Source organism: Phalangium opilio, unplaced genomic scaffold (assembly GCF_054372755.1).
Source record: "Phalangium opilio isolate 3A_F unplaced genomic scaffold, DU_Popi_V2 ptg000013l_1, whole genome shotgun sequence".
Lineage (NCBI taxonomy): Eukaryota > Metazoa > Arthropoda > Arachnida > Opiliones > Phalangiidae > Phalangium > Phalangium opilio.
Genome location: NW_028324148.1, coordinates 4,931,362 through 4,942,007, shown reverse-complemented (window position 1 = coordinate 4,942,007; position 10,646 = coordinate 4,931,362). Strand labels below are relative to the sequence as shown.

The following is a 10,646-nucleotide window of genomic DNA, read 5'->3' as shown; positions in this document are numbered from 1 at the left end:
GATAGAATTGGGGCTATGTTTATTATGTCTGAGCTGTCTTATTTCTAATCCTGTTCCATTAAAGCCTGCTTCCACGACCTCAAAAAAACTGCATTTTCCTATAGAAATAATGCAAATTTTAGGCTCCTTTGACGAACGTTATCGGTTGGGCCTAGTCGTAATTGCTTACAGAAAGACTATTTACGCTTAAAACTTCAAAATTTGTAGGACTTTAGAAAACATTACTACGCAACTACATTTCGCGACATTTGATCCACATTACCCCAAAAAACGGCATTTTCCCCTTAGACCTAAGGCTAAATTTTAGACTCCTTTGACCAAGTAGTACTAACCGGGCATATTCTCGATTTTTGTCCGATTGAACGGGCAGCCAGCGTGATCGAGTGGGCTGTGGTGACTGGTGAGAGACTCGGACCGTCTGCTCGAAAACCATGGGAAACCGTGACATTTCGCTGAATATTTTCTATTGGAAATTTCGTCGTTTAATGTAATTAGTAAAGTATTTATCGAGTGTTCGGAATTGGCTACTAACAAAGGTTTTTATAATTAAAATGTTCTTAATTTACTTTTGTGCTGGAATACTTGGCGTTTGGGCGGAAATAGAATTTTTTTTATCAAATTCTCATCCATTCCTAGAAAGAAATTATAGCTTGTTTTGGGAGGCATGTGGGGCGACATTTCCTTTAATTGGTATCAACTTAAATATGTTAGTTGGGTACTCGTTTAATTAGTATTTCATCATACCCTTACGTTTGACTAAATTGACTGTGGCTGTTAAATCCATACATATTTTAAACCATTGTTTGAAGCTCTGAAGCTAGACAAATTGAAGATAGTTGTCGGTAACTACGATCATAAGTTTATAAGATATGTTCCATAAGTGTGTCACTCGTTAATGAGAGCTTGTCATGAAGTGACGTAGGTGAAACGTCATAGATTCTCGTAAAGCGACGCCTAGTGAGGCGCTGTCAAAGGCTTAGTACAGACTTAAGAAGAGGATGGACTGCAAAACCGAGTGTAGTCAATTCTCACGTCGTTCTTGAACTAGCTCTCATTAAGCCTCTAACATTACGAAGTAGTGACATACTTATGGAACATATCTTATAAACTTATGCTACAATTAACTATAGGTACCATCGTGACGCGTTTTAGCAATGTATCTTCTTGCAAGATGCAAGGAGTTGTATTTCATTTTAGAAATCCCTTTTGGAATGTTTTATTTTGCTTTTGCTGCGTGCATTTGTGTTTTATTTTACTATGACTGCATTAATGCATGTTTTTTTTTTTTTTTGCGTGGAAGAATCTCCTAATAACCTCTAGTTCTTATTTAGGTTTTATTGTTTTAGGTCAGTCGCATTGCAACAAAAGGGAGAATTCCTGATGAATGGATTACGGATTCATATCGAAAAAATTTAGTTAACATTATTACTCGCTATTGGAAATTTTGAAGATTCGATACATCAAGTATTTACACATAGGGATTACGCCCATTTATTAAAAGCCGTATTGAACAATTCAAAATGGAGCTTGCCAAACTGCCTATGATTTCTCTACAACGCCAAGCCCTGACTAATTTCGCCTCGTTAGTATGGGTTAGTTCAATTAAAAAATCCTTGCGATATCCTTTGCGTTTTCGGTTAAAACTCGAGTCACTGAACGACGCAGCAATTGCCGAATTGAAACGCTCCAACATACCAACACTGTTTAAAGGGATGACCATGATGATATTGCCTGAAGTTGGACGTGAAATATTTGATTGGTTTTCTGAAATTGAAGACGACGTCACTGACATTACCCTGGAACACCAAGTCACCAATTTGAGTTGGACGATTGAAGGCTCTTTAAATCGACCCAAGATGGCCACTTTACTCCTAGAGAATCAAAGTGACCTCGATTTGTCATTCAGTTTTCACATGGCATGTACGTACTGTTTGGAGGATAAAGTTAGGGAACTGTGGCCGCGAATCAAAGAAGAACAGGATTTAGACGATTTCGATGAACGAATATCGATGATACAAGGAAATTTGATGGTACAATACTGGCTTTATAAACTAGACGGATACTTGCTGGGGGGCCCGCTGGATAGTTTCTTATTAGACCGTTTGTTAGATGGAACTTCAATTGATGTCCAATTTTTCGTCCACGTTGTTTATGATTTAAAATTTAGAAATTCAACAGCAAAATTTCTGTTTAATAATTTAACTGAAGAAGAAAAAATTCAGGCCTTGGATATTATTTTTAAAAAATCGAATTATGCAAGAGACCACCTTCTCCAACATTCACAAGTATCACGTCCGGGATATTTATTGAGTCAATTAAATTACACGCAAATGTGTGAATTATTATCCAAATTTAAACCACCTGAAGAATTATTGATGAACATATCAGACTTTGCGTGGCCAAATACACATATTCTAAAGGCATTGGACCATTACATGGGCAAAATGAATGGCGCTATTGAAGCTACAAACGGCAACGATTTGGTGTTTTCTTATGGAGCCTTCGAGTTTGTCAGACGCTACAACCGCACGATTTTGTTCAGATATTGTTGGACTAGATTCCCAAAAGAAGTATTAAAGAAAGCTACGCGTTCAATGAAATTTAATGACATCTTTTCTGAATTGGCTAACAACAAAGACACTGTGTCCATTAAAATGTTAATTGATAGCATTGAGCCCAAGAGTTATGCCAAGAATTTGTTATCTCATTATCATCTTCGCATTAATAAAACGCTGGCTGCATACGATACGGATCTGTTGAAATATTACCTCGCTCGTACTGTTGTCAGTAAGAACTTGGCGAAAAAAATCTTTAACAAATTGAAGAATCCTGATTACTTTCTAGGTATGAAGGGAACCATTATTGGTATTTTAATTCAACTTTTCCCAGAGTTAGATCCCAATTGCGCAGATTAAGTTGTTGCAACGAGTGTAACTTAACACATACTTGTTATTTTTTTTGTTTTCTTCCAAATTGGTGCATTTGTTTTCTAAACAAAACAAGTTGTCGTTGAATTTTGTGCCGAGAAATGTTTTTCTTAAAAAACTGCGCATTTTTAAATAAGTAATTTAGAATTGAGCGCAGTTGTAGTCACATCCTTACATAAATATTGTTTATTGTTTAGTGATTACACTGTGACAGAGGTTTTTTCTTTTCAAAGCATTTTTTATATTAACCCACACATGCCTATTATTTTTGTTATGTTCTTATTAGTTTCGTATTCAATAATTTTTTTTCAAATGCTACACAATTTTGTCAAACAAAGTTTTCAACTAATTTCATGTTCAAGAAATGATTTTTTTCCGAAATCTACGCAATTTTAAATAAGTCCCTTAAATATTGCTATTGTACTTGTTACATTCTTTCAATAATTTTCTTTTGTACTCTTTAATGGAGACATAATAAATAAAAGATGGTACTCGTGCGTTTTGAATTTTAATTTCGTGAAATCGATACGCTGTTTCTGATAATGCAACTATCTCTTTATAAGTAGCCACATCTACAATGTGGCTATTAGCCCTTTAATCATGGCTAATTTTCGTTTCAATTATTTTACAATAAAACTATAAAAGAGAAACTTTTGACACTTTGCACAAAAATAACAAGCCTTAAAATTTCAAGATATATTGAACCAGTATTTGCAAAATTAGGGTAAAAAAACGGTGTTTTTCCCATAGACGGGCATGTTAAAAGCTGACTCCTTTGATTTTTCGAGCGAAAAAACAGAAAATTCCTCGTAAGCGCTTTTACATAGGAAAAAATTCTTTGGACGGGCATCTCTGAATTCTCTATAGCTCGTGCAGCCAAAAGCGTGATCGAGTCGGCTGTGACCGAAACAAGCCGTCTTAGGAGTTCGTCTGCTTGAAAAAAAAGGGAAACGTGACATGTCGCTGAATATTGTGTATTAAAAATCACGTCGTTTAATGTAATTAGTATTCATCGAGTGTTCGAAATTGGCAACTTGCAAAGGTATTTATAATTACTTGGTTCTAAATTAACTTTTGTGCCGAAGCCACTTTATAGATGTTTATTTTGTGCTGGAAAACTTGGCGTTTGGGCGGAAATAGAGTCCTTTCTCAAATTCTCATCCGTTTTCTAGAAGGAAATTAGAGCTTGTTTTGGGAGGCATATGGGGTAGCATTTCCTTTAATTTGGCATTAACTTAAATATATTTGTTTGATGTACTCGTTCAATTAGTATTTCATCATACTCTACTGTGGCTGTTAAATCCATACATATTTTAAACCATTGTTTGAATCTCGGAAGCTAGACAAATTGAAGATAATTGTCGGAAACTACAATTAACTATGGGTACCATCGTGATGCCTTTTAGCCATCTATTTATCTATCTTCTTGCAAAATGCATAGAATTGTATTTCATTTTCGAAATCCCTTTTTTTTTAATGTTTTATTTTGCTCTGGCTGCGTTCATTTGTGTTTTATTTTGCAATGACTGCATTAATGCATGTTGGTTTGGCATGGAAGAAATTCCTTATAACATCTAGTTCTAGGTTTTAGGTCAGACGCATTTAAACAAAAGGGAGAATTTCTGATGAACGGATTAGAGATTCATATGAAAAAAAAATTAGTTAACATTATTACTCGCTATTGGAAATTTTGAAGAAACGATACATCAAGTATTAACACATAGGGAATACGCCCAATTATTAAAAGCCGTATTGAACAATTCAAAATGGAGCTTGCCAAACTGCCTATGATTTCTCTACAACGCCAAGCCCTGACTAAATTCGCCTCGTTAGTATGGGTTAGTTCAATTAAAAAGTCCTTGCGATATCCTCTGCGTTTTCGGTTAAACCTCGAGTCACTGAACGACGGAGCAATTGCCGAATTGAATCGTTCCAACATACCAACACTTTTTAAAGAAATGACCCTAATGATATTGAATGATGTAGGAGATGAAATATTTCATTGGCTTAACGAAATTAAAGACCACGTCACTTATATTACCTTGGATCACCAACTCTCCAATTTGAGCTAGACTGTTGAAGGCTCATTAAATCGGCTCAAGATGGCCAGGTTACTACTAGAGAATCAAACTGACCTTGATTTGTCATTCAGTTTTAAAATGGCATGTGATTATTGTTTGGAGGATAAAATTATGGAATTGTGGCCAAGAATCAGAGAAGAACAGCATTTAAAAGATTTCGATGATGATGAAAATTTGATGGTTAGATACTGGATTTATAAATTAGGAGGGCTCTTGCTGGACCCGCCGGATTATTCCTTTTTAGACCCATCTTTTTTTACGACAATTGATGTTCAATTTTTCGTCATGGTTTTTCATAGTTTGCAAGTTAGAGAGTCAACAGTACAATTTTTGTTTAATAATTTAACAGAAGAAGAAAAATTGAGGCCATAAATATTATTAAAGGGACACTATTGGCAAAAATTAAGTATTTTTATTCTGATTCCTTATGTTAAAATATGCCGCCTTGAATTTTTTCAGATTTTTTGAAGCGCTATTTATAGTATCAAACAATATTTGAAGTTTTGTATCCAAAACATGCATTTGAATTTTGATAAAGCGACCTACCGGCCAATCAACGCCCGCGATTTATAAGAGTGAACCCCCAAACAGGGCCGGAAATAAGCACAGGACACTGGACATTGTCCAATAAAATTTCAAAATGTCCCATAATTTTTTTAAAAACTAAGGGGGTCACTGGACATTTTGACCTATAAATTTTCCGAAGTTTTGATACCTTGACTATGGAGAAGCGACACCATTTTTGCACACTCCAGTGACAATGTCCTATAAATTTTCCAGTCAAACAGGGGGTCACTGGACACATCATATGTCCTATAACAAATTTTTCTTATTTCCGGCCCTGCCCCCAAAGGTTTTCTCGGACGAGTCTCATTTGCGTCGTCTGCATTATGTTCAGAAATATGTATTCTACTTTTTAGCACTCGAAAGAAAGACGCGTTTTCGATCGTTTAACGATAAGCGGATTAGAAACTTTAGTAATTAGCAGGTTTACGCTTTTATACGTTTCACTTAAACTCAAATTACTCTCGTAATCTTATTATATTAAAATGTGGCGGGTCGTATTTTGTTGTATATCTTGAGTGTCTAGTTATTAGCCTTTGGAATGGGAAGATCTGTGCTCTTAGATTATTGTTACTATTATTTTTTGTGATCTTCGAGATGGAAAAAATTAAAAACCCATCTTTTACACCTCAGCAGAGTCAAGCTGCAACACAATTACTATCCTCCTCAAACTTTAGCAGACGACGGGCCCCGCGGAGTCACTGGTAACGAGCCCACTCTGAAAAAATACTTATTTCCCGCCCTGCTTTTCCTGTTTGAAGCAGGCTAGGAAATAAGACAGGTTTACAGGTCAAAAACCAGTTTATTAATAGCTTGGACCACTTTTTTTATTCAAAACGCGAGGGTCACTGGTCCCAATGACTAGTTTATTAATTCCTACTTTTATTAAAAATTGATATGGGGACCTCTTTAATTATTTTCATTTTGACATAAATTTCGACTCCAGGAGTCCTGTTGTGTATACAACCCTAAGCCGAGAGAGATTTTTTTAGAAGAGAGAACGACCACAAGTCCTGGGACCAGTAGAAAAATAAATTGGGGAAGGGTCACTGGTCCCGGGACCAGTTTCATATTTAAGACATCAGGGGTCACTGGTCCGGAGGACTAGTTCAGAAATAAACCTTATTTCCAAGCCTGGTTTGAAGCAGACAACATACCACTTAATATTTTCTAACCCTCACGGGATTGGCTGATTTGGCTCTATCCCTAAAGAGGTTTTTATTGGCCGGTAGGTAAGTGCGCTAAAATCGAGACCCATTGCTAAGCCTAACAAATTTTAAAAAATTTAATTTTCATTGAAAAAATTGTTTGAAAAATCAGAAAAAAATTTGAGGCTTCATATTTAATTGAAACAAACCAGGAAAAAATAAAACATGGCACTAAGATTTTCAGCTGAGAGTCTCCCTTTAAGGCGCCAACTTATGACAGAGAAGAACTTTTAAAATTTTCAGAAGAACCTGCTGTGGGATATTTATTGAGTCAGTTAAATTGCACGCAAATGTGTGAATTAGTGTCGCATTTAGAACTGCCGGAACAGTTAATGGATCTTATATTATTCTTTGCGTGGCCAAATACGCAGTTTGTAAAGGCGTTTGACCATCACATTTGCAAGATAAAAGGATCGATAGAAGCTACAAATGGCTATGATTTGATAAACTTTGCAGATGGATCCTTCAGTTTTGTCAGACGCTACAACCGTATGCTATTGTTCAGATATTGTTGGACCAGATTCCCAAAAGAAGAGTTAAATAAATAAAGCCATCGATTCAACGTTCTTTTATGACATCATTTCTGAATTGGCTCGCAACAAAGACGATATATCCATTAAAATGGTAATTGACAGTATTGACCCCAAGAGTTATGCCAAGAATTTGTTATCTCCTTATCATCTTCCCATTACCGAAACGTTGGCTTATTACGATATAGATCTGTTGAAATATTACCTCACTCGTACCGTTGTCAGTGAGAACTTGGCCAAACACCTCCTTAATAGATTGAAGAACACAATTTACTTTCCATATAGTGAGGACACCACTGCTGGTATTTTAATTCAGCTTTTTCCTGACTTGGATCCCAATTGCTCAGATTAAGTTGTTAAAACGAGTGTAACTTCACAAATGTTTACTTGTGTTTCTTGTTTTTTTTTTTCGTTCAAATTAGCGCATTTGTTTTCTAAACAAAAGGAGTTGTCATTGAATTTTGTGCCAAGAATAATTTTTATTAAAAACTGCGCATTTTTAAATAAGTAATTTAGAATTGCGCGCAGTTGTAGTTACACCCTTACATAAATATTGTTTAGTGATTACACTGTGACAGGGGAAAATTAATCCCAATTTTCAGGGGTTTTTTTCCAAAGCATTTTTTCAAATTAACCCACACATGGTTATCACTTGTGTTATCTTCGTATTAGTTTCGTATTCAATAATTTGCTTTCAAAAGCTACGCAATTTTTAGAAAATAATATAGAATTGCATACTAATTTTTTTTCACGTTTAGTTTTCTCTTATTTAGTTATTATTGTTTAAAGTTACTAGTTTTGCTGGGTTTTTGTTCAAAGCTTTATTCCAAATAAACGTTCACATGTTTGTAGTTTTTATTTAACAAAAAATGTTTTCAACTAATTTCATGTTCAAGAAATGTTTTTTCTGAATTTACGCAATTTTAAATAAGTCCTTTAAAATTGCGATTGTACTTGTTACATTTTTTCAATAACGTTTCTTTTGTACTGTTTAATGGAGACATAAATAAAAGATGGCAATCTTTGAAAGTTTTTGCGTTTTGAATTTTAATTTGTGAAATCGAAACACTGACACTGATAATGCAACTATCTCCTATCTCTATACAAGTAGCCACATCGTTTGATGTATATCTACGATGTGGCTATTAGTCCGACCTTCCTGTAGTAGTCGTGCCACATTATCGCCTTTGGTAGTATGGAAGTTGCGGTTCGCCATTGAAGGGAGGGATTGTGGTATGGTGATGATATATGTTCGCTTGTTAGTGTTTTAAAAGGAAGGAGTTATTAATCTTATTGTCGAGCATTGTATTTAATTGTGCTAGTAAGGTTAAGAATTGCATTTAATGGACCATTCCATTAAATACTTGAAGAGAAACCAACGCACAGGGGAAGGGCCGCCATATTAGGAGAGTTGTTCTCACTAGATGGAGCTTGCGTTCGCTAAACGCGGGAGGCTAGTCCACTTACACTGCCGCCTGCGGTTCTTCTTGGCGTGAGAGAACTAAATAACTATTTATTTTAAAACTTTGCACGATAATTTAAAACCCTTCATTATACCTATCCCTAAAATTTCAAGAGATTCGAAACAGTGAAACCGAAGAAAACACATTAAAACCGTTTTAATTTCTCACAAAAAACTATAAAAGAGAAACTTTTTTTGATGCTTTGCACAAAAATAACAAGCTTTATTTTGCACATCTCATTAAAATTTCAAGATATTGAACCAGTATTTGCAAAATTAGGGTAAAAAAACGGTGGTCCTCCCATAGACGGGCATGTTAAAAGCTGACTCCTTTGATTTTTCGAGCGAAAAAACAGAAAATTCCTCGTAAGCGCTTTTACATAGGAAAAAATTCGTTGGGCGGGCATTTCCAAATTCTCTATAGCTCGTGCAGCCAAAAGCGTGATCGAGTCGGCTGTGACCAAAACAAGCCGTCTTAGGAGTTCGTCTGCTTGAAAAAAAAGGAAAAGTGGTACATGACATGTCGCTGAATATTGTGTTTTAAAAATCACGTCGTTTAATGTAATTAGTAAAGTATTCATCGTGTTCGAAATTTCCAACTTGCAAAGGCCTATTACGTCGTGTCTATTTTGGCCTGTTTTCGGGGCGGAAATAATCCATGGGCTATTTATACCTGTTTTTCGGGCATAATTAGCCGGCCCCTAAGCGGCCCACTATTTTGGCCCGAAAAACAGGCTTAAATAGTGTAGGAGGCCGACGGAGCTATTTAGGCCTGTTTTTCATGCTAGGCCTAAATAGCTCTCTGGGACTCACAGCCTATTTAAGCCTGTTTTTCGGGCGGCGAAATTACCAGGCCAAAATAGACACGGCCGCGCGGACCTTCCTATTTACGCCTGTTTTTCGGGCGTCAAAATTATCAGGCCAAAATAGTAAGTTAACAAACGGCCAGCTATTATCGCCTGTTTTTTGAGCGTAAAATTCCCTCAGGCCAAAATAGACACGGCCGCGCGGACCTTCCTATTTACACCTGTTTTTCGGGCGTCAAAATTATCAGGCCAAAATAGTAAGTTAACAAACGGCCAGCTATTATTGCCTGTTTTTTGAGCGTAAAATTCCCTTAGGCCAAAAATATAGACACGGCCGCGCGGACCTTCCTATTTACGCCTGTTTTTCGGGCGTCAAAATTATCAGGCCAAAATAGAAAGTTAACAAACGGCCAGCTATTATCGCCTGTTTTTTGAGCGTAAAATTCCCTCTGGCCAAAATAGACACGACCGCGCGGACCTTCCTATTTACGCCTGTTTTTCGGGCGTCAAAATAGACACGGCCGCGCGGACCTTACTATTTAGGCCTGTTTTTCAGGCGTCAAAATTATCAGACCAAAAGAGTAAGTTAACAAACGGCCAGCTATTTTCGCCATTTTTTTGTGATGCAAATTCCTTCAGGCCAAAATAGACACGGCCGCTCCGGGGGGGGGGGGCGGTTGTGCGCCAGCCTAGATATTTGCATCAAGATGCATTCACACGATAATATTTAATTCTTAGTTTTTATTAAATCCGTGTTTCTGAAAGAGAAAGATTGAGTATCAAGGTGCGTTCACACGGTAACATTTTCTACATAAGTTTTTTTTAATAAAACTGATTGTGTAAAGTTGATCAAGTTAAGATTATTTCAACGAGGCATACATATTTGAATCTACAAATTATCTATGTAAATGTGTTTTTTTGTATACTTTCCCTGTAAGAACTTACTCATACGCAGAGTCCGAGTGGGAAATTGATTCCCTCCCTGGTGGGAAAAAGCTACGAAAAGACCTAAGTTATAAATAAACTTCTAATACCACAATAAAACTTTAATGAACTAAAATATATTTG

General features: G+C 36.2%; 2 protein-coding genes across 4 annotated transcripts; both read left to right on the top strand.

Moving 5' to 3' along the window:
• Positions 1–408: 408 nt before the first annotated feature.
• On the top strand, positions 409–2,915 carry LOC149707901 (uncharacterized). The gene is made up of 2 exons (XM_089863833.1): positions 409–536; positions 1,347–2,915. The coding sequence occupies exon 2, from the start codon at positions 1,521–1,523 to the stop codon at positions 2,913–2,915; it is 1,395 nt and encodes a 464-aa protein (XP_089719959.1). The 5' UTR covers positions 409–536; positions 1,347–1,520.
• Positions 2,916–3,858: 943 nt separating this feature from the next.
• On the top strand, positions 3,859–8,140 carry LOC149707900 (uncharacterized). 3 transcript variants are annotated; one of them, XR_016380711.1, is made up of 2 exons: positions 3,859–3,969; positions 7,237–8,140. XR_016380711.1 is itself a non-coding variant. In XM_089864180.1 (2 exons), exon 2 carries the CDS (start codon positions 4,694–4,696, stop codon positions 4,997–4,999), a length of 306 nt encoding a protein of 101 aa, XP_089720306.1. In that variant the 5' UTR covers positions 3,859–3,969; positions 4,652–4,693; the 3' UTR covers positions 5,000–5,381. The 3 variants fall into 3 exon arrangements, 2 of the variants coding, with proteins under 2 accessions (XP_089720306.1, XP_089720305.1); XM_089864180.1 differs by lacking the exon at positions 7,237–8,140 and adding an exon at positions 4,652–5,381; XM_089864179.1 differs by lacking the exon at positions 7,237–8,140 and adding an exon at positions 4,512–5,381.
• The last annotated feature ends 2,506 nt before the right edge of the window (positions 8,141–10,646 follow it).